Source organism: Etheostoma spectabile, chromosome 4 (assembly GCF_008692095.1).
Source record: "Etheostoma spectabile isolate EspeVRDwgs_2016 chromosome 4, UIUC_Espe_1.0, whole genome shotgun sequence".
NCBI lineage: Eukaryota > Metazoa > Chordata > Actinopteri > Perciformes > Percidae > Etheostoma > Etheostoma spectabile.
Genome location: NC_045736.1, coordinates 16,544,820 through 16,571,868, shown reverse-complemented (window position 1 = coordinate 16,571,868; position 27,049 = coordinate 16,544,820). Strand labels below are relative to the sequence as shown.

Below are 27,049 nucleotides of genomic sequence, written 5' to 3'. Positions count from 1 at the left end.
GGAACAAACAAGATTAATAATAGCCTGCGGTGCTCATCCCTGGGGCCAAACAACTAACAACTCTTGACAAAACAGGGTTTAGAACGGCAGATGGATTGTCTGTAGAAATAAAAAGAATGTGCACTGGGAGTGTAATGAAGAGAGAGAGAGCGAGAGAGAGAGACGTTGGTGCAGGCTTTTCCCAGAGTCCCTTTGAACGAGCCCCTGGAAATTAAATCAGCCTGTGACAGTTCCCATCGACTTATTCCACCTGGGGACAATGACCACAGATACAAATACACACTCATCAGCCTTTGTTTTATCCAAAGAAAAGAGTGCTTTTGGTAATTGCAAACAATACTCTTGTGGTTCAATGAAAAGACAGCGAGTCATTGGGAGAGTTACAACTGGGCCAACTAAGAAACTGAACACAGGCATCAAAGCTTTTTACTGGCGGTGACGAGAAACGTGAGATGCATCTATTCATCAAAAGGGTAAAGCCAACGGAGCATGTTTGGTTGACATTTTTTTAATCTACCGGTCCTCTTCAACATCAAAGCTTTCAAGCACCTTGGTGTTAATATCGACTCTCACTTCTCTGTGTGGCTGATACTGGCTGATACTTTGGATTAAACTGGAGGCTGTGAGGACAACTAAGTGGCATTTTATCACTGTACTGTAGACAATCTGCTCATACAAAAGATGAGGATACTTCTGGTTATTTACTTCTGGGTACAACTTGGGTTTTTTCTAGTTTTGTCCATCAGTAATAATATTAATAATGTAAATCAATAAAAAGGAAGTCAGAGGGGAAACAAAAATGAACAGTTAGAAGAACTAAGAACTAATCTCCCCTTGTAATTTACACTCTGATCTCCTGGTTCAACTTTGACCTCCTTTACTTGCCGTAGTTGCTTGTGCACACAGATTTCCTGTACAAAGAGGAATTATGTGCAATGACATGTATGGAAACTATGGTATGGTTAAGGTTAGGGAAAGTGACTTGATATTTGTCTTCCAATATGAACTTAATTCCATACTCGGCTGGTTTCTCTACACTGAAATACTAGTATTCCCCAGTGACAGATATTGAATGGTTGGAAAACTGCACTCTGAATCTTTCACAGGGACACCCATCCACTCTCTAGCTAACACACCTGAGCCCGTTGAATGAGACAGACAAGGGAAGCTTTAATCATCAGGTATAACTGCAAATGTTTTGCTCATGTCTGTAAAAACAGGATCAGAGATCAAATCCAGAAGCTGTCAGGAAACTACACCCATCGCCGGAAGCCCTCGGGCAGCCGTCATCACTGCAGTGATGTGAAGACCAACTACTACCTGACACATTTAATCAAGTGAGAGGGTCCACATTTAGACAGGCATGTTCCGCAGGGAACGTGCAGAAGGGCCTCATGGCAAAAGGAAGAAAAAAGGAGAAAAGACCATCTTGTCTGATTGATTCTCTCAGTCCTTGATTGAAATTTGGCCACTGCCATCCAAATATGTGACTAGAAAGAGTGATTTAATTTGAGTACTTTAAATGAAACAATGCGACTCTGAAATGTAAAATTAGTGTTCATTTTGCATGTAAATTGCAACAGATTGTTGTTTTGACATTGAAAAGGGTTCAGAATGGTGCCGTCAGAAGACAAGTATCTCTTTCCAAGAAAAACTTTAGTTTCTACATGTTTCTCAATATCTTTGAAATATTTTATATTTATTACATTCATCAAATACATCTACAAACTGCGGTTTTTAGTTACATGTTAGCGTTCAATTAATCAGCAATAGCATATTTCAAGGGCTTGCATCACTGTAGAAGTGAGATAGGATAAGTTGTTTTTATTCAATTTGATTTCAATAAAGGATTTGGAAATTACTTCAGTCCTTAGAGATTACATGCAGTGCACAATATATTGAAGCTATTGAATCCAATTCTTAACAAGAACCGGCTGCTGCATTTAGGTTTCCTTTTATCTAAAAATGACACCATGTAGAAGAACACAATGTATGTTGCAGGTTTATGAGTTCCTCACACAGGACAGTTCCAATTACTTTAAATTAGTTTAATCAATCTATTGGTCACCGTAAAAGTGCCATTGTGCCCTACTGCTGATATTCAATACATCCTGCACTTAAAGAGATATTACTGGAGAACTCACTCTATAACGGATAATAAAATTCAGTGAAGATATAAGTTTACTACTTTAACTTTCTTAAAGCGTGGAACAAGAAGGTCCCTGTTTGTTCATAGTAACATTGGTAACTGAGAACGATGAGCTGGGGTCAATCATGCAAATAATCGGATCTTCCGAATGTTTGTCATACCTGGCGAATAAAGCTGATTCTGATTCTGATTCTGATTCTGAATGTAGTTGCTCCATTTAGAACACATGTCCCATCGTGGTGCTACCAGTTGCCAGAACACTTTGTCTTTGAATCGGACAAATACTAATGAAGCACTGAAGTCTCACTCACACTGGCTGAATAACTGTTTTTAATATGCTTCACAATCATTGGCTCGTTCACATTCTGTGTGTCTATGTACTACTACCCTTAACGTCGGCCATACGTGGTATGGATTGAATTGTATTGTTCATGTGTGTTTGTTTTGTCAAGGGGGTTTAGCTCTCTCAGCAGAAACCATGTTGTTGCTTGTGTTCTGTGACAACTTCCCTCAAAGAGCAGAGCCTTTTCTACTAAATAAACCTGTATAACCATTTGCTATAAATGGTCAATTCCTTGATGTTACTGTCTCTAACTGAAATAGTTTTGTTGATTTCACTTTCTCTAGAGTCCAGGGGACATGACGTTTAAAACACAATGTTTCTGACAGAGTGTAAATACAGGTGTATTCAGACAAAGTATGATAAGAATAATGTGCTTTTTGAACATGTTAAAATTTTTCTAGTAGAAATCCAAAATAGTATGCACTTAAAATGAGCATATGTCTCTTTTAAGTAGAAGGTTTGGCCCATCGGATTGCACATGATGGTGGCAGATTTTTCCTCCAGCTCATTTGGGTGGTGGGGAGTCATTTACTGAGTGGATGAGTCCCCAGCATGTTGTTTAGTGAGGTTATGTTGCAGTAGGGTGAAGTTTCAGGCAGCATGTGTGACTGGAGAGTAATTAGGGACTCAAATGAGTGCCTTGCACAGCTTTAGGTAAGTGAATTAGCAGCTGAGTAAACAGTGCTTACATATACCATTCATAATGTTGTGTATTTGTTACAGTGAGTCTAGATCTAAACACACCTGTGCACACACAACACAGACTATGGACGGATTTTGTATTGATTTTAATAGAAGGCTCTCTGTGAGAGAGTATTGATCTTATTTTTTTGTCCGTCAATAAGCCCAGTAGAGGCAATCACAATACTAGGGTTCATTATTACAACACAAATGCATGTGTCTACAATTTACTGCACCCCAGAAACTATATATAAAAATACATTGTATTACCTGACAAACACACATCACATTTATTCCCTGCTTTTATTGTTTGTTTGTTTTTTTGCAATATGAGTGTTTTTCACTAAATCATTTAAGAAATATGACATTCTGTTACGCCAGGAGGGACGCTTCATAAATTAAAGTGAGAAAAGTGTCTTTTTTAATCTTATCAGGTCATGGTCATTATTCAAAGAAACAGACGTTGACACAGTTTTATAGTGAAACCAATTATAAAAGTTGCAGCAAAAATAAAGAAAATAGATCACAAAGTTCTGTTTGTATACACTTTATAACTGCAGGAGGGCAACACAAGCCATGTACATACAGCGTGTGGCATACCAGTTGTGTGACTGCAATGATGTTCTTGTTATAATATTTTCTCATTTAACTTCAGTCAGTTTATGGATAGGCATATAATAATAGGCAAAAAACATTTGTAAACATTTGTTTTCCATATTATGTCTTGACCTGAGATCCATGTCTCACTCTTCCCACAGAATCATCCGTACTGAGAACGCTTCACGTCTGGGATTTTGTTGTGATGAGGCATTGACAACATTCGCCAGTGATGGAGTCTTTCATCACTCAAGTGACTGCATTATGCTGGGAATCATTTAGCTGAACATATGGAGGGTGCTATCAAGGTCTCTTCAGTGGTTTTCAACAGAGACACATCTCATCCACCAATGCAACACAAATGCGATCAGCAGTCGCAAAGAATCAAGCCAAGAGAATCTGCATTAAACGTACTTTACTTCAAACTTGCACATCGGAAATACCTTCGCAACAGTATGCAAAGAAAGACAGTTGAATGAGTTCAAGATAAAGATTTTTTAAAAGCCCTTAAAACATTCTTGTCATTGTAATATCCCATTGAAATGAGGGTCCTGTTTTTCCACAAACAGGGGTGTTATTAAGTATTATTTTCAATTAGCAAGTCATCATATTGACTGAATCAATAATGGATGCATAATTCACCTTGTCACATCACTGGTTTTTCTTTTCTTTTATTTGTGTTCTTTTGTTCCTGGCTTCTCTGTCCATTGTCACAATTAAAACAACTTAGCAGCACTGATGATGATTGCGCCCTTCATTCTGACCTCAGTGGAGGTTTGTTTTCTCTTTTGTTTTGTTTGTCTTATTTTTGTCTGTGAGTTTGCAATACATCTCAACAGCTTTTTTCAAATACAGATTTCATGTTTTAATTACTGATTTATTGCTTTCCAAATACAATGTAAATTTAGCAGACAGGAAAAAGTGATTCAGGTGTCTTTTTTTTTAGAATACTGCAGTTAAATAAACCAAATCTGACATAGGGACAGAATCTGATATTGAGCCACTGACCACACGTGTTTTACGAGTTGGGAGTGAGAACGGGTTGTTAGAGGTGTGGTTGAGGCATGGCCCTGCTTAAGTTAATTCATATTAGATCAATATTTAGAGTAAAAAAAGAAAAACATGGTGAAATAGCAGAAATGATAAGCCATTTCATAATTGATGTAATTGATAAAGTAGAAAAGGATAGGTCTGTAAAGCTCCAGTTCTTGTTTATTGTATCACTTTTTTCTTGGTTGCACCTAAAATCAAATAACGACTTAAACAACAGAGAAATTAAATGTGATCAAGCATTCAATAAACACTTCCATTCTAAAGAATGAAAGACATAGAGCTGAACTGTCAACAAAAGAGTCATTTGGTAATTTATTTAAATATTTTAAGTTCTGCTTCAGATTTTTAGCCTGCAGTTAAAACACCCAACTACACGGTGTTTTTGTGAATCACACTCTGTAGAATGGCCCGTGGGATCACTTAAAATGGTGCATGTGTATTGTGTTTCTACAGCATGGAAAAGCACTGACCTTACCTTCCCTTAAAGCAAAACATCCTTGAAGTAAAATAACTGTGATGCTCTGAGGCTCAGGAGAAATCTCCATCCCAAGAAGAGACGTTGGCACAGGCCGACCTGCTTTGGGAAGAAGAGTGTCGGAGGGCCCTGCGGGCTGACAAGTCACTTTGAGGCAGATCTGAGAATACTGTTAAGGCTGCAGGGGCTGGAGAATGTCTTAAACCTGGAGAGCTGCAGGAAGGAGCCTCCCCTTCACTTCCTCACTGATATTAAATGACAATGAATTAATCATTTTCTTTTAGTTCACATGTATTCAGGACACTGTTAAGACACTACTAACTATTCAACATAATATCAGTCTATGTCTTTCAGTAAGTTATGTGGTTAGTTTTGATAAGGGTCAGAACTGACAAGACATATGACACAAGGGGGTGTGTTTGTTTGTATGAATCGGATTTAAACCAGCCTAATTGCAGGTGGGAGAGATTAAGACTGATTCTAGAAGGAGGAAGACAGAAGCGAGCAAGCTGATTTGCGCGAAAAACCACAAAAAAAAAAACTATTAAAGACAAAGACTTTTGAGCATTCTTTATTTGTTTACCACACTTTTTAAAACCTGAACTAGGGATGCAGAGGTAGACATTGGTAGAAACACAAAGGTATGTTTCTAAGGCAAAAATAACAGGGTCATTGGCATTATGGAGGAAATAATAGTTCTCAATCACAGTAATAAGTAAAAGATTTTAGCCGAATTCAAAACGCCCGCAGAAAGAAAATTAAAAAAAATTTCAAAGGTTTTATTGTCTGTGTATGAGAAATTACTTCTTTTTTATCTTAAGAAGGCTGTAGAAACCGATGAACTAAATGCAGTGCATAAGGTCTCCTCTAAGCAGAGCAAAAGATTACCTTACTCTATTATACAGTAATTTGAAAGTGAAGTAAAGGTTAATGGGGGAAAGGGAGCAACGGTCTAGGGCCAAAAGGGCCCCACAAAAGGGGTTTAAATCAAAAGGTTTTACAAAAAGATCAAACACTTCAAGATGGGTTCCCAGGATTTTTTGAAGTTTTTTTTAAAGGAAAATTTAGATCCCTTAGATTATTTGTCTTGCTTTTTCCCTAATTGGGTTTCCTGGTTTAGCAGCAAAATAAAAAACCCTTTTGCTTAAATTTTAATAAGGGGTTTAATAATGAACCCCAGAACCAAATGGTTCTGGGGGAACAGTTTGTGTGACAATATGTGTCTATGTTAACCCAAAAAATATTTTTAGTTTTGGGGAATTGAGTAAAAAAAGTTTTAAAAAATTTTAAACAAAAAGGGGGGGGATTTGTGTAGGTTTAAAAAAAGCATACACCTAAATGTACGTAAGGAGAGTTCATTAAAAAAAAAAACTAAAATCCCAAAAAACATAGTTTTGTCCAAATTTAATTAATGTCGTTGTTGGATTTTTTTATAAGTAAAAAAAAGGGGCCAGGTCAAAAAACAATTTTTTTTAAAAACCCCCCTTTTTTTCCGTTGTGAAAATTATTTGAAATTTGGAAAACCTCTCGGGCCATCATAAAGAGGCATGGGCAATTGTACAGGATCTAATTAAATACAAATTGGGGTGACTACTAGCTAATCTGCCCAACAGAAGAAACAAACACTATAGCACATAAGCATGTTGATTATAGTAGATAGGTAGCAGAAGAACATCATGGGTCAGAGGTGTGTTTTTGGATTTCTGTTAAAAAAAAGTGTCCCGTCTGAATGCAAAAGGCCTGGTTTTTAAATTTTTTCGGGTACCCCCCCCTTTAAAGCCCCATTTGAGGTAAAAACCCCACTGAGTTTTCTAAACTTTTGTCAGTTCCAGGTCAGGAAATAATCCCAAAGCATAAGCTTGGTCCTAAAACTACATTGTCTGGTTTTGTGAATCTTCAGGTGTTAAAGCATGAAACTTAACTTAGAATCACAGTTTTACAAAAATCTATAGGTGAACATGTGATGTGTTTCTATGATATAAACAAAAAAAGGGCCCACTTTAAAATGCAAAAGATTTGGCCCTCATGATACCCCCAAAAAACCAAAAAAAACCCAAAGGGGGGAGGTTACTAGGGGCAACTGATACAAGTAGAAAAAGGCACCCATAACGCAGGGTTGGCTACAACAAAAACTAAAAAAACAAAAAAAGAAAAAAATAAAAAGCAACCCAGAACTTAAAACCCATGATCCCAACATACGGAACGTATCGGGGTGCTCCCAGAGTACAAAACCCCCTGAGAAAGAAAACACACCACTGTATGCAGTGAATCGATTCAATAAAAACCCTCGCGGAGGAAGGGGGCGGGGGGTTTAAAAGGGGCCTTTAACATAAGGATTTTAAGTCAGTGGGGTGGAGTTTGTTTCCCGGGGAAAACTAAATAAATTTTTCACCCGGAAATGTGTGTTCCTAGGAGGGGTTTAATCCAAACCAAAATTTTTTTTCCTAATTTTAAATAGTCGTTTTTGGGGCCTGTTCTCAAAATTTTTTTTGCGGCCAAAACGCCCTATTTTGTGGACTAAATTTAACCGTAATAATTTCCCCCAAAACGAGATAACGGGAACCCCCAACCCACCCCTGTAAAACTGAGGTCGTTACCCGGGGGCACAAAGCTCGTCGCGGCTTATACAACTAGCAACCCGCAGTCAGCATCATGGGAGTGCTGTCCCCTCCCTTTTGTAGTTGGTGCAGATTTTTGGGTTTACAGATACAAATTTTCCCCAAAAACCCCTTAAAATACTCAAATCTGCACTCAACCCTTTCATGGGGGTTTACAAACGCGCAGCTAGCCCCGGGGTCAAAGGACCACCCGCCAAACAAGTGGGCCCACCCCCAAATTTTTCCCTGTGACCCGCCCGGGAGTCTCCCAAATTTTTTGGGATATCTCATTTTTTGGGGTCCAACATTTTTTTACAAAAATCCAGCTTTGGGCATCTGTCCCTTGAAGGGTTTTTTGCCCCGAAAAATAAAGTACACATGTTCCACCAAAACAATTCCTTCAGAGCCCATTTTTCATTTGGACCGCATTTTTCTCCCGGGCACACTTTCCCAAATGATTTAGATAGGTTTTAAAGAAATGCCAAAAAAAACAGAGAAAGTTTTTCCCCCCAAACCCCCCTGGGGGGAGTAGCCAGGGCTTCCCCCAGGCCCCTTTGGCCGGGGGGTCTATTTATATGACCCGTTTATGAGAATGCGTTTAGGTGTGTGTGGGGGTGTGTGGGGGGGGGTGGGTGTGTGTGTGTGGGTTTTTGAGCCAGGGAGCAGGATGTGTTAATTTAGTGATACCAACGTGCCCTTTAATGTTACTTGTTACACTTACTGCTGAGCTCTACAAAATATAACCATTGTGTCCTGTGCCAAATCTTGTTCTATTAGCACTTTTTTTTGGTATATATTAAGTACTGGATGAAATGCACACTGCAGGCAAATATCCCTTCTTCTTTTCACTTAAAATACCTTGCTTGTAAATTTTATGTTGAAAAACCCAGCCAAATGAACAGGTTTATCCTGATTTCCATTATCAAGACCTCTTGGAAGGTCCTCAAGATGCAGTTCTCTCAAGTCTATCATGACGATTACACACCTGTCAATCAATACGAACCATATCCAGGACAGGATTCTGTATTTGGAGACTTTTATGTCTTCAAGCAAACATTTCAACAATGCTCACAGCTAGTATTAAACCAAGAAAATGTGATGTTATTCCATGACATTCCAAGAAATTCCATTTCAGCAAGGCCACTAACACGATTTATTTATTTAAACAAAAACGTTTAAAAACAAGTTTGTTCAGAACACTGATATAATCAAAGTGTCTTGCTTTGTTGAGCCTTTCTGTCCCCGTTTCTGAAAAATTGTTTAAAGCAGCTTTAATTAATTGGGCGGTCATACTATTGCTAACCAACCTAGATTTGTAACCATGGCAACATTCATAAACATGGGATTACTAACTTTTTGTATTATAACCTTCTTCTTGAACTTCTCAGTTTAAATTATTAAACAAAAATATGTGTACTAACAATATGTGTGTATTAAAAATCTTTTGCCCATGAGTTCAACCTTTGTGTTTATATTTTGAGTTAAAACCGCCAACACACCCCTCACGGTGTCTTATGTCATGGATTATTCCTTACTTAAACAACTTTATACCACTTAGGAGTAACTATATTACATTAGACAATCTTAGCTTGTGGCAATGCAAGCTTATTAGGTGAACAAATTCCCCCAGTGGACCGGACATTATCATGTGCAGGCATGTGTTGAAGATATAGCTTGCTTCAGCAAATGCCTCATACTCGGCAGAAAATTTAATTAAAATGACCAACGGGGTTACAAAATAGCAATAGCCAAGTAAAACTGTTTTTTGTTTCTGGCACCTATGAGAAAAAACTGTCTGATGTGTTTTGATTAACATGTCATTTACATTCTGTGACTCAGAGGTCATATAAACATAACTGCAGATGGAATGCAGATCTCGTGAAGGGGTTAAAACAAAGGTGTATGGAGAATTTTGGCAGCTCCTCATTAAAAGTGAGTAAAACCTAAATAACAACCACACTCCAGTTGACAGCATCTATTTCCTCTCATCATATTGCAGGTAAAAGACCCTGATTTCCCCCCTCATTATTTAGTTTTTCGTCAATGCTTTTATGTATTATTTTCAGCACTGAAAAAAGACCTCTTGTAAGTGAATTGCAGCTGATTTTCATTGACATTTTTTAAGGGTTACATTCCTAAAAAAAAGTAGCCTACTATTTACAAATCACAGTTCAAGACATACTGTATATGTAATCAAACATAATATTGACTTAGCTTCAGTCCTTATGCAAAAGTGAGATTATGCAGCACAAATGGTTTGAAAAGACTCTATGGGACATTCTTCTTAAAGCTGACTGCAGCTGGACACATTTTGCATGAACTATTGCTTGAAACACAAAAACATGTTTTTTCATAGAGTGAAACCAACCAGGATGGCTTCACTCTGAAACTACTGAGTCTTTAGCAACGTTGGAGCTTGATATAATAGAACTAACGTTATTATGTGTAACTGCAGTTTTCTACAGGCTTTGCTCTAAAAAGGGAACACATAGACCCTTGTGCACACAACTAAAGGTTAATGGCTCTCTAACGTTACATGTGCATTTAACATATTTATATTATGCTACACTGTATATATTTTGTTCATACACAATAGGGGCTATTAACAACAACAAAGAAAATAATCAACCCATAAACTAAGTAGCTTGCAAAGCTAATGTATGATTTCTCTTCTGCTGATATGAGCTATCGAACCTGCAGGAAGATACTAACAACCACAACACTGTCACACTGACAAGCCCACCTCCATGGTGGTACACACACACACACACGCACACACACACCACACACACACACACACACACACACAACACACACACACACACACACACACACCACACACACACACACACACCACACACACACACACACACACAGAGAGCCTAACATCTGTGAGGGATCAAGTGCAACACCTTCACTGAGTCTAAATTAAAATGAGAACCTTTTAGATGAAACCTGAAACTATATACTGAGCAAAAACAAGAATGACAGGGCAAAGGTAACACTGTAATCCGTTCAAAATGACAGAGCAGTCTTTTCTGGCAGTTAGTGTGGGTTGCTACTGGGTTGACAGTGATGTGCAGCTGTCGGCTCGGCTGAGCCATAGCATGGGTTAAACAAAACCACCACTGAGCTGTCAATAAAGCTTTGACAAATACCAAAGAAAATAGCCAACTATGTCTGTCTCTTTCTCTCTCCAACTCACACACGCATGCATACATAGCTACAAAACTGTAATTTTCACAAAGGAGGGTAGTATGAACCATTCTCGAATCTTTTCACAGCTGTCCAACGACATGGAAAGAATTGAGCTGGTTAGTAAAATTGGCCTTTCCTCCTTTGCTTCTCAGTTGCCTTGCATGTCCAGCAGCAGCATCTCTGATTAAATAAGCACAAAACCTCCTTACAGTTACCTTTAAGATGAGCAGCTTATCATTTTCCTCTTTCAAATGAACGCCTGCATAGACTACAGCAATATCCGGATGTGATTCTTGTGAGGAATTTTTAGGCTTTCAATTAGTTCGTGCCAATCAAGTCCACCTGTGTATTTCTTTGGCAGCCAGATTGTTTTAGTATTTAAAAAATTGTAATGGACACCGGACTAAAACAAACTAAGACGGAGCCAAACCAATGTAATGACCAACTCCACCACTGTAGTTGTGAAACCGTATATATTATAATTATTTTTAAATCTTACAAAGAAACATGTTTTACATAATTTTATTGTCTTAAAAATACATAAAAAAATTATCATTCATAAATAGATGGGCAGGATTAAAGTGTGCCACATTACTAAAACATACATTTGCATCTGAGAGCTGCCACAGTCCCGATGCCATCAATCATTGCACAGCAACAACTGTTACAGTTTACTGGACCAGTAAGCATACATGAACATACATCATTGTTACAGTATGATGTTATTGATCATAACCTAACAGAAAGGTAAACAACAACAAGTACAATTCAACAGTTGAACAGTCAATGCATTTCCTATCTCCAATGAATTTGAACAGTACTGTATAAATCAGAGTGAGAGTTAGTGAGGCATGTAAATCTCCTGTAAATATCTGACTCACCATTGCCAAAGCATTAAAATAACTTTGATGAGAATGAGCTATTAACTTTGCCAACATACAAGGTTGACTGTTGCCAGCACTTGTCATGTGGAAGGAGATTTTGCAGTAATTGCCAAAGATAATCTCCAGCTCTATACATGTTTTATGGACACCTAAATGATGTGGTAGGACAGGGTACATCCTTTTCAATCCAAGGTAATAGACTCTGTGCTCGCTGATTGGATTGGTTTGTGTGGAGGGATTAATCCAGTGAGATTTGCAATGCTTTGTTTTCCCATTCATTTCATGTTCTACGTTTACCTCTTTACCCTGTGTGGCTTTTGGCATGCCATGGTTTAAGGAGCATTGAGAAAGGGGGTAAAAGAGTAAACATAGTTTATGCCCTATTTGCTACCTTCAGAAACCTTCAAAAGAAGCAATGAAACGGTCAAGTTTTTTGGGTCAAAAGGAGTCTAAATCAGAAGCAGTGATACTTCAGTACCGCTCTTCCCATCCCTAATATGAATGACAAAGTGGCAAGAGACATTGTGTGGGTGATGCAAGTTTCAATTAATGGTTGCAGAAGTTTAGAACAGCCAATTGGGCAGCAACAATTTGATATTACAACAGACTGTAGGCCTGGCCCTTCTTGGAATTGGGGTCTTGTGCGTGCACCGGTGCACAGTAACTGTGTAGCTCATGGTGCAATGTTTTCATCCTACTTGGTAGAAAATAATATTAGATTAGGGGTTAGTTGAGCATGGGTGATTTAATGTGGCGTAGTTCATAGTTTATAATTTCCTTTTTGGAGCTAAGCTACTGTAACCTGCTGCACAGCTCTCCAGTTATCTTGACATAGATCACAAAGGCAATATATTTTCTTCGTGCACCTTGTGGTCCTACCTAGCCAAATCAAAGATCACCAGCTTTGTGTTTACATTTCACAGACACATTCATCAATCTCAGCTGCTGCAAAGCCTTGTCTCAGGGCACAGTTGTATTATAGATGAAGCACACAGAAACTACTGTTTGTTCTGTCCATTTATCTGCTACCCTGCAGCCTTAGCAATAAACCTCTCCCAAGACTGACATTATTATCCAAATTCAGCACCTTGAATACTGAACCATGCATGTGAATTATTGCCCATCATAGAGGTGACCCATTCTTTCAGAGTAGCAAGGAAATGTAATTTGGAAACCGCATAGTTTGACAAATGAATCAACTCTCTCCCTCTTGTCAGATACTTTACTGACTTTGGCGTATGCCTCAGGCTAATTTTACTAAATAACAGTAACTTGCTCATTATCTGTTTTCAGCTCACTTTCTAGTTCAGGTGTTCTCTTCTAGGGCGTTACTTTATTAGATCGCAGTAGGTTGTAGTCCAACATGAATGATTGAATGAACTTGAAGAAGATAAAATGAAAACCATTGGAGAGAACTTAAGGAAATAGTGATTTTTATAGGTGTTAGTATTTTATAGGTTAGTGTTAGAAGGGAATCAAGAAAGGATGATTTGTATTATTCAATGAAACCACTTTAAGTAACAGATTTTATTTTAACACATTTGGACAATAGCAGAGTGATTGTCACTTCTCTTCCAGGTCAGAAACTCAAATTTATCAGCTGAAGAAAAACTTGTTGGTCACTTGCATGCATTAAATGTTTTCCCTATTTTGATAATTTTAAATATTCTGTCTGCAATTGCGGAATAACTAACAGCTAAGGCAAAATACACCAAAATATTTTATTATAAGGGACATTTACATTAATGTACTGTTTAAAACAAAATAAACAGTCTATTTTATTTGTTTTTAATAACATGCTTCTGTTTGTGATGAAAGAATGAGTGAAATCAAGGCTATCTAGACCCTTTTTCTTGATAAAAATGTTGAATGTACTGTATAAAGTGTTAAATCTAAAAACTACAAACAATAGCAACATGTATTTGACTAGTCTGACAATTCTTTAAACACCTTTTACAGAGTAGAAGCAAATAATTGAGGTAGTAAAAATAAATTCTTTTTCACAGCACACATTTTTATTTGTCATAGAAGAAAACGTTTCTTATGACACTAGCAATAGTTGTGTAAGTCATGACAGTGTGACAGTGAGCCAGCATGCACGCTACCAGGACTCTAAACTGGAGCAGCCATATGAACTTCAGCCATCATTTAATTATTTACAAATGTACATATGTGTCCTCTGTGAAAAAAGACCTACAGTAAATTACTTGTGGGATATAATATTTAAGTAAAACGCTTTACAGGTTTGGATTTCTTTTAAGTCTTGAGAAACTTGAGAAACAGGAAGAACAAGGACATAAACAGATTCAAGTTACAGGACAGATGTTGTAACCACATGGTCACCATTATGCAGTTTAACACCTTGCAGGCATTTAATACCATTTAGTACAAATGCGGTATCATTGTCAACTTATCTCAATCAGAACAAAGTTGCAAAATATCCAAAGAAATCAGAGAGTATGGCTCTGTATTTTGTTAAACAATTTCTCTTGCCTCACCGGAGGAAAGAAGCTTCCTCTGAACCTGCTGGAACGGGTACGGAGAGACCTGAAATGCCTTCCAGAGGGGAGTGGGGTGAACAGGCTGTGGTTAGGGTGAGAACAGTCTTTGATGATACTGCGCACCTTACACAAGCATTGCTTGTCCTGGATAGTCTCGATGGAGGGGAGTGAAGAACCGGTGAGGCGTTGGGCAGTTTTCACCACCCTCTGTAGTGCTTTCGGGTCATGGGCAGAGCAGTTGCCGTACCAAACTGAGACACAATTGGTGAGGATGCTCTCAGTGGTGCACCGGTAGAAGCTCACCAGGATCTGAGGAGACGGGTGGACCTTCTTGAGTTTCCTCATAAAGACGAGACGCTGGTGAGCCTTCTTGATCAGGGTAGACGTGTTGAGGATCCAAGAGAGGTCCTCAGATATGTGAACGACTAGAAACTTGAAGCTGGTGACACGTCCACCTCAGTCGGATTGATGAGGATGGGTGTGTGTGTGCCAGCTTTAGACTTCCTGAAGTTCACAATGAGCTCTTTGGTTTTCTTGGTGTTGAGAGCCAGGTTGTTGGCAGCGCACCATGAGGTGCACCTATGCTGGACCTCCTCCCTGTAGGCTCTCATCGTTGTTGCTGATGAGACCAATCACTGTAGTGTCGTCTGCAAACTTTACAATGGTGTTAGAGCCAGTTACAGGTGTGCAGTCATTGGTGAAGAGGGAGTAAAGGAGAGGGCTCAGCACACATCCCATTTTGTTTAGTCTGTGATGGCCTGGATGCCTTGCCACATGCGTTGGGGTCAGAGTTCTTAAAGTGATTCTCAATCCTTAGCTTGTGGTTATGCTTGGCTTTTTTGATGCCCCTATTCAGGTTAGCCCTGGATGAGTTATGCTTGAGCATCATTTGATCTGAATGCAATGTCACATGCCTTCAGCAGGAGTCTGACCTGTTCATGCATGGCTTCTGATTAGGGAAAGTGGTAATCCGTTTGAGGTTGGTGACACTGTTGGTATGAGAGTTGATACAGTCCAGAAGGGAGGAGGCATAATGAGTCAATGTCAGTGTGGGAGTCATAGGTGGCCGGTCATTCAGTGTTACCAAGACGGTGCTGAAGTGCAGAGTGAGCTCCCTCTGGTCACACTTTGACCATCCTTACTGTTGGTTTCACACATTTGATGAGTGCAAAGTACTTGGGTAGTAAAAACAGAGAGAGGTGGTTGGAGTGGCCAAGATGGGGAAGGGGAGTAGCTTTGCATGCATCAGCTAGATTAGTGAAAACTTGGTCTAAAATCCTCTCTCTCTCTCTCTCTCTCTCTCTCTCTCTCTCTCTATATATATATATATATATATATATATATATATATATATATATATATATATATATGACATTGTGGAATACAAAAAGAGGTCATACTGGTTGAGAATTTGTCCCACTTGCCACCAGGGAGGGCAGAAAGTGAGAGTATGGAAGGTAGTTATGGCCCTGATTACTGACTTCTCAGTTTGATTCGTTTGTCTTTGTGAACTCATGACAAGACTTATGGCAAATCTCTATAAATAGATGTTACATATTCAAGGTTTCACATTTAGTGTGTCCAGACCCTTAAGGTGACTTTTTTTTTGTCTTTGATTAATGTAGGTCACAAATGAACAATAGCGATTGTCGAACGTCCTTGCTCACGTTTGTATTTTAGGTGCATTATTTACATGTGATGTAGTTACACTGCATTTATATAATGTAATCAATAGTGGGTTTATTGTTATTATTTGGTAGCATTTATATTCCTATGCATTGTGTCAGGTCTTTACAATGTTATTTCTTTCTTTGCAGAACCACACACAAACACACAGCCAAAGCAGAGCTACCCATAACCATGTTTGTAGGCTACTTTTGCTTGATTGTAATGGAGCATCAACAGAGAGAAGTTGTCTCTGTCCGTGTGTTAACAAAAAACACCTGGGGTGAAGTTGGAAACCAAAATCAGCTTTAAATACAGTCCTAATCTAGTCCTAACTAGTTTCAAATCATTTCACTGGAGTTGCCGTTATAATGTGCTGCGTAACTCTAAAAGTATGGGGAACTTAATTAATGTCCGTTTAGTAATTCATATTTTATCCTTTATTTTCTTTCCAGAAGCCATATTTGAGCACACACACACTTACACGTAGATTCCTTCAAATGTTAAGGGGAAGATTAAAAAAGAGAAACTGGATCTGTGAATTCTCACAGTGTGAATTCTCACAGAATCACAATTGAATTTATATCTTGTTACTCAGTAAGAATCTTATTGACCTGGACTTCCAGTCTCTGTCACAATAATCATATATGTGATGTTTTAGGCCTATTGGCAGGCATCAATTTAAAATGTAGGCAATGGCATAAAGAGCCTTTTTCCATGTTCACTGAAGTCTCTCAGCTTGCACTCTAAAAAATGGTTGTCATTCGCAAGGCTACTTTTACTTTTATACTTTAAGTAAATTCCCAAGCCTATACTTTGTTGTTTTTACTTGAGTAAAGAAGTTAAATCAATACTTCTACTTTTACCAGAGTATTTTTAACACAATTATCTGTATTTATACTTGAGTACGGGAAGTGAGTACCTTTGCCATCTCTGCTTATGATAGGTTTGGTTTGAAATGAATGGCATATGGGGCAGAGAAAATAATAAAAGTACTCCTAAGGACTAAACTCTTAAATGTCTTGATCTCACTTACAAGCTCTGCTACAAAGGTGATTCTTATCAGGTAGTCGATTGCAAATGAACCTTCAATAAATATAAATTACATCCATCACTTTTAAATAGCCCAAAAGAGGCACACTTATATCTGCCTTGATTTTTTTGTAGGCATCAAAAATTATGACATCCTGTTAAATGCAGACAATCTGCATCGCAAATTGAAACTAACCATAAAGGATTTAAACGACACACAAGGGGCTGACGCATGCTGCTAAATCAGAATCAGAATCAGAAAAGCTTTTTACACATACAAGGAATCTGTATTGGTGTTGTAGGTGCATGTCACACATTCTCTAAAAAAAGAAAATAAGAAAATCAAGTATTAGACTAAAAACAATATACGTATAAATATATAAACACAGTATGTCTTAAGAATAAGAAAATAAAAATGTGGGGAGATGTCCCCATTTACAGCAAAGTTTGCAATTAAGATAAAAAAGTCTCCTCACTTTAATGAAAGATCACTCATATCAAATAGATACAAAAACAAGATAAAGCATATTTTCCACCAGGTATTTTGCCATAAGACCATTGGACTGATATTTCTCTTATTTTAGCTTTTAAAAATCTCTTTGTTCAAATGTTAGAAAAGTAGGTGACACCTACTAAGAACAAATGTTTTAGCTTGTGATGTAAGTGGCTTTACTAAAATACTGGACAGTATATTTGGCCTTCTGGGAAACCATTTTCTTCACTGTCTTACATTTTTTACTTTGAAAGAAGCTTATGCTTTAGTGATGATGAGCATTACATGTAGGGAAGAGAAACAGACTGGATCAATACAAATAGGTTTACAGTTCTCTGCTGTATGGATGACATAATCTGAGATGCATTAAGTCTGGCAACTCATTTGTAAGGGTCTTTTAAAGAAAGCTAAAATCAAATGTTGTGTCAATGTTAATCATCAGTCATGGTAATGGGGATTTTAAATCTGGACTCCATAAGGCTGCATTCACACACTGCAAATTATTTGTCTCTTACCAAGATAAAAAACAACAACTTAGATTTAGAAGTGTTAGATAATTTATCTTGTTTTAAGAGTAAATATCTTGTTGTGTTCAACTTAACCTTAAATCAAGCAAGCTTGCCAAGTGAAATTATCTTTGCTGCATGGATAGAAAATTTCACTTGTTTTGAGTACATTTTACCTCAGTGTTTTTATCTTGTTTTTTAACCCCCCTTTTTTGCAGTGCATCAAATCAGGCGCTAGTTCTCCCATCATTTGAAAGTAGGTAGCGCGTTTAGGCTGCGGCGGTGGGGACCACATGAGATGCCAAAAAACAAACAAAATTAAAACGGAATCAACTTTTGAAGCGGATTTGGTGTGAATGAACCCTAACAGCATTCATAGTTTTATCATAAAGCAAATTCTTTGGGAATATTAGCAACATGAATGTGGTCAACAACAATGTCAAAAACAGCTTGTATTACTGTAATTCTATAGTATATCAAAACTAACATTGACTTTACTAATTGATGTGTTTTGACTGATGCAAATGAATAGATTATTTTCAAACTAATGAGTGAATAATTAGTTATAATAAAATATGCTAACAAGTTCTGATTTATTAACTGATTTCTCCATACCGGCTTCATCAGTGTTCACTACATGCCAGGCTTTATTTTAATGATGCTGTCTGTCCCAATCAGTGTCACGCCATTCCTGTAGAGAAAAAAAGTTAATTATGAAACTGTTCCATGCTCTGTTGACGCTGCTTCTATCTTTCACAATTCAGCATACAGTGTCATAATGAGGCAGTGATACAGAGGGGGCACTCTTCACAGATATTATAAGTCCAGGGGTGATACAGCTAAAGGAATTACTATAGAATTACTTCACCTAAGTGCTCTTCAATACAGTCAAGAATGAATCAAGGTTAAGTGCATCATGAGCTTATGCAGTTATGGTTTTGCACAGAGATACATTTTAGTACATTCACTGTACAGAAGTGGAATTCCATATGTGAACATGACATCTCAATGTGAGGAAATGATGAACCCAGAGGGCACAATGTTTAATAGAGCAAGACGTTAGAAAGAAGCGGCTGCATTTACAATACTGTGAATGTCAAACTGGTGCAATGAGAAGCAGCCAACACAACTCAAGCCGCACATGAGCGGAGATTAATTATACTTTGCAGAGTTGACACCATCTAAAGATACAGTGATATCATATAGAAAATCAATAAGCACATTTTGATCTACTGGTATTGCTGTCACATAGGCCTATGTGTGCTAAAGATATGTTGTATGGCATAACCAGGCAGCATGGGTTGAGACAGGATCACCAACTCATGAAAGCTGTGAGAGATTTGGCATCCTATTCCCCTGATGCAATTGTCATCATCCTGAAGATGAAAAAGGACAGAAATGCTTAGTTTTTGCTACAACATCAGAAGAGCTTTTTTGGTATCACTAGAGCAAGCTTGAACACAAAAACAAATCCATAAAAAAGCAAAGAGGACAGTGATATTCAATGTTGTAGTGGTGCTTGTTCAAGAACAATAAAACTCATAGTAGTCGTAGATGTGACTGGACATTTTTTTTTTGAGTGGAGTCTTTTGTTTCATAGCCATAAATAACTGAGACCACATTGTGTTTGAAGTCAGATACATGCAAAACATGTTAACAGTAGGCCATACCATTGTACTTTCGGATGTGGTCTCCCTCAGTACCTAATTAAAAATACATCTTTTTGATCTCATAATAGCCCTGCTGCCAGGGTAAACAAAGCAAGCGACAATGACACAATAATGAATTTTTGCATTTCAATAGAAGATACAACTTTAATAAAAGTCTATTTTTAACTGTTTTTTAACACATCTTTAGGTACGATTTTTTTAACTATCACACTCTATGAACCCTATAATGACTGTCTGGTATGAAAAAACTCATATTTTGCTCTTGAACAGTGAGTAATGAGATTGGAGAGAGAAGAGTTAAGCAAGAAAACATTTACTATCAACAGTTTAAAAAATTACAGCTATACTGCCCTGTCCGCTCATTCAGTCACCTAGCTAACTGCCCTGTCTGTCTTGACAGATTTGAGATAAAAAACAAGTAATATTAAATAAAATGACATTTGGGATTTTTTGTTTGAATCAAAAACAGATTGTCAACATTGGAAAAAAATCAAAAGCTGGAATTGAATAAAAATTACTTGCAATAGATTAAACCATAGACAGTTAAAGAAGATTAAACACCTGGATCTGTAGTTTCAATGTTGCAGTCATAGACGCCGTCACACCTATAAGTTCCACGTTATTTCTAAATATTTATTATATATGTTCAGAAGTTACGTTACCGTTGATATTAACGCTAACTATGATATTAACCGTTCGACCGTCATCGGTAGCAGGTGGCACATCCGTGGCTATACATCATGGCTACTTTAGCGTCAGGTAACCATGGAGACATCATGTGTCAGCTAAAACTGGTTACTTAAGCTAGCTAGTTAGCTAGTTGCTTGCACTTTTATTGGGGATAAGATACGCATCAAACGCCTTAAACAGATACTGAAAACACACTTTATCTGGGTAAACTCGCACGACAAAATATAACGCTAATGTTTCGGAATAATTTTCAGGTAAGTTTATTTGAAAGACGCTCTTTGTAGAGAATATGCATCTTCTTAGGCTAAAATGAGCTTTAGCTTGATATAGCAGCATAACATTAACGTTGGCTGAAGGCAATTGTAGCTAATGAAAACTAATCCTGTGTCTCGCAGGGTGGATCTGTGGTTGAGATCTTTAGTGGACAAGGAAAAGACCCCGTAGCAAAATGGAAACTTTTCGGAGGTCCATCATCCATACATAAGGTCAGAAATGTTATTTACGTTAACCATAAGGTGATCACTATTGCACATTAATCAGTTAAACTAGCTATAGCCTCCATGTCGTTTACGTTAAGCTACCACAGAGCCATGACAACAACATATCAACAATGCAGTCCAATAAAAAACACAGTCGGAATGATTACAGCATGAATTCATCATGGGGGTTAACTGCCCTTAAGTGCACCAAAACAAGACTTTAGTCAGGAAACTTACACTATAGCAGGGTAGTTACCTACACTCGTTTTTACGAGCTAAGGATTGAGAATCGACATTTTTACAGCCGTAAATCAGATGCAAATTTAGGGATGCCAGCACACTATAAAAATTGTATGAGATGTGTTTTAAACTGTGGAAATGAAGAAAAGTACAAACTCTTTTTATCAGTAAAAAAGTAAACTTGTGTTTAATTTCTTAACTTTATGTTATATTTTTTATTGAAGATGCCAGGAATTCTTCATAATAAAGCTGTTCCTGACACATAGCCTTTCCATTTTAAACCTGCACACTGGTTGCTTTGGTAGGCTACACAATAGTGGTCATCATAATAACTTAGCAATGCCTTAGAATTAGCAAGGGCTCTTGTGTATTATTTCTTTTTCTCATAGGAGTACAATAAAGAAGTCAAAGGATTTGTTTACTGTCTGGAGGGTAGCAGCCAGACAGTCAAGATGCAAATACCAGAAAATGGGAAAATGTCTCGTAAGTCACCACACTTGCATCCCTTTATAAATTATATTTTCATATGCACGTTGTAATTCACTTATTTCCCTTTTTGATTTTCTTAGTTGGACTTCTTCAAAGATTCTTGGTCCTTCAAGTGAATATTCCCCAGTGTAAAGATTTTTCTATTGAGCTTGTGTAAGTATAGCAATTTTTTATTATTCTTTTTTTTTAAATGGCAACTCATTTAGAAAAAAAATTTGTGAGACCATGTGCTGTTGTAGATCTCACTACATATTTAATTCTGTTGTTGAGAAAGGACTTTTATTACTGTTAGTGTGGTCTATATCCTCAACGTTCCACTTCCAGCATTGATCCATCGCCGGCGGAAATTCCACCGTATTTTACTAATTTAGACCAGATATCCGTTGCCTTGGTCTTCCTTTGTGTTAGCATTTTAAACCGGTCGATTTATGAGGACTTTGGTTAACCTTTGCTCAGATCTCTGCATGGTAAATCCAGACAGCTAGACTATCTGTCCAATCTGAGTTTTCTGTTGTATGACTAAAACAACTTTTGAACATACCCATGTACAACAAGCTCTTCCCAAGGCTATTTTGCAGTGGCGCTGTTGCTCTGTACAGTGTGACTGGTTTAAAGAAATGACGATAAACCAGAGCACGTTTTTCTCCCATCCCCGAATGCTGTGGACTGGCCAGATCCTCCTCCACAGCGCCGGAGGAGGGTATGGCAGAGTGAGACTACTGTTAGTGTGGATCTTTGATAGAGTTAATTAACACTTTGTTACATAAGAGAACACTTTACTTGAAGGGGTGTGCATAAGACTGACATGACACCACTTTACTTGAGGTCAAAGGAATTAATTATGACACTGTTATAAAAGAATTTGACAGTGTAATCAAACAGACATCTTTCTGACAAGTCCATATTGCTACACTTTACTTGAGGTCAAGGAAAATAATCAATGACCATTATGACCATTATAATGGTCTCATGACAACCAATTTAAAAACCAACCTCCTATGACAGTTTAATGTAATGTTAACACATACAGTTAAATAGTTTCTTCAAAGCTATAGTGCGTAGTTTCAATTGCCCTTATGAGGAATTCTAAGTAATGACAACAACACTGTCCACATGACGCAAGCCTCATGCACCACCCCCACCCCTCTCCCACTAGTTGCTACTAGCTAAAGGTAAAAACGGTGGTTTAAAAACAAGAGGGACTCTTCAGCAGAGCTCTTATTCATCTCCAAAGCTGACTGTTGCTGTTGCTTTTTCTCAGTGGTGACGTATAATGCATCACTCAAGCTTCTGCACGTGAAAGTTGCTGGACGGCACCATTTTGTAAACATAGCCATACTGAGAAATATAGAGAGAGTTTTGTGAAGCTGATTAATTAGTTGCGCACACTATAGGTTAAAGTTTGATAAATAGGCCTGCTATTTATGATGGTGGTCATGTTGTCTCGGTTAACGTCAAGTTATCATAACAAAGACATTGACAGGTTATATTGTCTTGCAAAATGTCAAAGATTGTTGTCTTGGCCAATGTCAAGTGGTCACAAAACAAACATCTCAAACAATTCAAACTTTGCTTTAAAAGTTTAGTAATTTACCTAATGACAAGACTCCATTTTCATGGCGTGTCATATTTGAAATATTAAAAGCAGCTTGTTAACATCTAGTATGAAAACCCCTTGAGAACCTGAAAAATGTTTTATATGGCAAATGACTTATGTACTGTACTTTATGATTAAAATATTAAGGCTTTTATCTTAACAGTCATAGTAAATTTTACAAGGTGATATACAAAAATAAGTCAAATAAAATGATCAATAAAACACAGTTTGTACAATCAAGACTCCACAGATGTTTATATTGAAAGGGGCTGTAAACAAGGTTCAGAAGATTAGTGGTCAGGCATTGCCTCCTCACAGCTCTAATAGACTGTTACCTAACTGGTCAAATACAGATACTTTTCCACAGCCCTCAGCAACAGACACTGACGCATTTGGCACTCACATGCACATGCAGCCAGATCGGCTATCAAAAGAAATAATAGAGCAGTGCAGATTACACTCAGGAGTGTGACTTTATTCTCATACGCCATTACTCCACCATATTTTTACATAGCAAATAGTTGTTTACTGCTACATTACAGTAATGTTCTGAATATCGAGTACAGCCCTAGTCCAAGTCTTTTATGGTGCTCAAAACGCTTTGTGAATTCACTGCATGGGAAATTTAGTGTATTACAGACTCAAGCTGTGGTACAGTATAGATGTTCTTGTTACATTTCTGTTATGTCATGGGAGCCATATAGAAAAACAAAACTAGGAGGACGTACCGTCAAAAGGTAAAATAATTTCTCACTATAAAGTTACGTAAGTGCTTTTCTTCTGTGGAAATATTGCGGGTGTGCTGTTCTTCCATTAGTGTGTGTCATGACAGCTGATTTCACATCACTAGGTTAAAGTGAAAACACTTTTTAAGAGCTTACCTTAGAGACCAATAAAGTTTGTGGCTCTCTCAGACTAGGTCTTCTTTATGATGCCATGATGCTGGGGATAATTTATGTTCTGGTGTCTGTTATTCACAGGACAACTGATTTAGAGCACCTGAAAAGAAGACTTCACTTATCAACAGTACATAAAGAGTTGTCTGCCACACTTTTGCATGCAAAGATACCTTTTGTAGGATTGAAACGCAGCATTGTGAGTATACTAACTCATCCTTGACATATTCTTTTAGTATTTGTTTTGTATCGTTGGTATTGATATCTTAAAGTTGGTATTGAGTTGCATCTTTAAGTGATTCTTTTAAATCATGTTATTTCTGTTGTTGCAGTGGTCTACTTTGTGCATCGACCTTGTATCATTCACCGGTGAACTGTTCAAAGGGTTTTTGACACTGGATGGCATCACTTTGTTTGCTACATGTAAAGTCCGCAGAATCTTCACCATGAAAACAGAGCCTACTGGAATGTCAGATGATGGTAATGATTATTGTCACAACAGAGTTTTATCAATTTACCTTAAAGTCCTCTCCATGAGTGGCTATTAAAGAGAAACTAGCTAAGCACTGGAGTAAGTCAGTGGTCTTCACTTTGAGTAGATTTGTTCTGAGTTTAGATGAAAGTGTGTATGTGTGGAACACTTGGCTGAGAGATCAGTGGTGTTTTTTGTTGGACTCTAAAATGCCTCAGCAGAGCCAACAGCTGTGCTCAGCGCTGGCTGCTCGGTGCACACCACTATTTGCCAGTAAAGACAGCTTGTCATTTGTGTTTTTCTGTTGATCAAAGTGTTACCTTTGTTGCGTTGATGATATGTCATGATGTTGATGTGTTGATGATGTGATACTGTGTGTTTTGGTTTATTCTATGATTTGGCTAAATCTGAAATAGTCCTCTTTTTTAAAATCTAGATATGTTTCTCCGTGGAGCTGGCCTCATGGACTTGATCCCTCGCAGTTGCCATTTCCCAGCAGACGTAAACCATGTCACTCAGGTGTTGAACATGGAGAATTTGCGGAAGGCAGATACAAGGGCTGGACAGTTGAGTTCTGACTTTGGTAGGTGAGAGCAAATCACAGGCGTGTGAATCAATCAATAAACAGTGGTGAAAATAAATACATTTACTTAAGCATTATACTTAAATGCTATTTTGTGGTACTTAAAACTTCTACCCCACTAAATTTTGGAGGCAAATATTACGTTTTACTTAACTACATTTATTTACAGTATTTTAGCCATAATCTACCAGTGAAAGGGTCATTATACTGTACATAAAGAAGCATCATGGTGTAATTGTTGCATATAGAGCAGTTGTTTTCCCACAAAGAGACTCTGATGATAATAGATTTGTTTTCCTCACATGGAATTCCTGTGGTCCTCATTATTGTGTTCTTTTCCACCTCACCTGTACTCAGAGAGCTGCAATTATGTCCTCATATACAAAGACATGCACCAGTAATCCAGTTCCGTCGCCTCTGTGGCCTTTTTTATCAGCGCTTATTTATTTGTTCTGACAGCTGTCTAAGTCATGTTGAGTCAACCAGTAATGCCCATAGCAGAGAGAAGTAACCAGACACAAGGAGTAGCTTTTCATAATTAGCATCTGCATTATTAGCATAGCATTCCTAATCATATTTAAAACGATTGCTATTGAAGTAGGCATCCAATTTAACTGTAATGAAGTTGCTTGATGAATATTGTTGCTTCAGTATCCAATCTGTCAGAAATTGTTAAAAGTAAGCTACAGCAGTTTGTATCATGCAACAGTAAACAACATGTGATGGACATTGTAGACCAAAAGACATTCTGTTTCAAGGTCAATACATTTTCACAGATCAAAAACCCACCCAAAATATTTTTGATTCTATGAGCTATTATAAATTTCATTTTATTCCGTAATATTACCAAATTCTTTTATTGGCATCTGCATATTTGAAGTGCACTGAAATTTACTCACGCTGATCCCTGGGTCATTTGTTGAATTGGCTGCATCAAAGGAGTGTGACTTCCTTTCACTCTCAATACATCCAACTCAGCGCTGTCTGTATCGCCTTGACTATTCGCTGTGCTTTGTGGAATGAAAGTGTCTGCTCTCTGCTCTAATGAAGATCCGACAGAAAGTGTGTTTTTCTGTCATCATCAGCAGAGGTGGTCCTAATGAGCCCTAGTGCAGGGTTAATTCGGGGCCCTATCCCGACTTTCTCAGCAGCCTATTATTTTTACTTGATGATATGGAGCACATTAATAGATTAAAGAAAAACACTAAATCAATCAGTTCAACAGGAGAGTCTAATATGCAGTCCCTCCAGGATTTTGTGGACTTTTTTTGAGAATGTTGCGTCCCAAAATGGCTGATGTTGCGGGAGCTTTGGTAAAAAATTGCAATGAAAGTTGCTATGTTTTTTGTATGTTTTTTGCAATGAAGTTGTGGAAGACAAAGAAAGTTGAAAAAACGTTTTGGGGAGAATAAGCTATTTTGGGCTGAGTTTTTCTAGTAACCTTACCAAAAAAGGCTCAGAATGCTGCTAATGTTGGTATAATTTAATAATGGCTGATGGATTTAAGAAAAAAAAAAGATTTTGAATTGAATGAATCAAATTTGAACATCTGTGTCAGTGGCTTGTTGATCTTTACATTGTTAGTTGATTTCCTATGCTGGCCTGGCCTGGGATACACAGTCATACAGTTTGATAAAGTACTTATTGGACTTTAACTTATCTTTGCACTTACAATAATGAGCGTAGCTGTCCTTAATTTAGGCCGTCCTTTATGTCTCATCTCTGGTTTATCCTGCATCCACCGTGTGTGTTTGTGTGT

General features: G+C 37.7%; 1 protein-coding gene and 2 long non-coding RNA genes across 7 annotated transcripts in view; 2 read left to right on the top strand and 1 right to left on the bottom strand.

Moving 5' to 3' along the window:
• Positions 1-1,647: 1,647 nt before the first annotated feature.
• On the top strand, positions 1,648-17,552 carry LOC116688108 (uncharacterized). The gene is made up of 3 exons (XR_004331711.1): positions 1,648-1,659; positions 14,717-14,721; positions 17,435-17,552. It is a non-coding gene; the product is annotated as an uncharacterized LOC116688108 (long non-coding RNA).
• A 1,237-nt stretch (positions 17,553-18,789) lies between these two features.
• LOC116688331 (uncharacterized) lies at positions 18,790-20,602 on the bottom strand. Its single transcript, XR_004331761.1, has 3 exons — positions 20,406-20,602; positions 19,396-19,550; positions 18,790-18,865 (listed from the first exon to the last, which is right to left on the bottom strand). It is a non-coding gene; the product is annotated as an uncharacterized LOC116688331 (long non-coding RNA).
• Positions 20,428-27,049, top strand: part of cfap20dc (CFAP20 domain containing) — a 34,025-nt gene continuing 27,403 nt past the window's right edge. The window contains exons 1-7 of one of the 5 annotated variants that reach the window (XM_032514308.1): positions 20,428-20,788; positions 20,930-21,019; positions 21,643-21,736; positions 21,823-21,895; positions 24,320-24,434; positions 24,568-24,715; positions 25,144-25,290. In XM_032514308.1, the coding sequence (XP_032370199.1) occupies positions 20,768-20,788; positions 20,930-21,019; positions 21,643-21,736; positions 21,823-21,895; positions 24,320-24,434; positions 24,568-24,715; positions 25,144-25,290 (688 nt within the window). In that variant the 5' untranslated portion in view covers positions 20,428-20,767. Of the gene's footprint in view, positions 20,789-20,929; positions 21,020-21,642; positions 21,737-21,822; positions 21,896-24,319; positions 24,435-24,567; positions 24,716-25,143; positions 25,295-27,049 lie in introns of all 5 variants that reach the window. The other 4 variants (XM_032514307.1, XR_004331760.1, XM_032514309.1 and 1 more) reach the window with 4 other exon arrangements.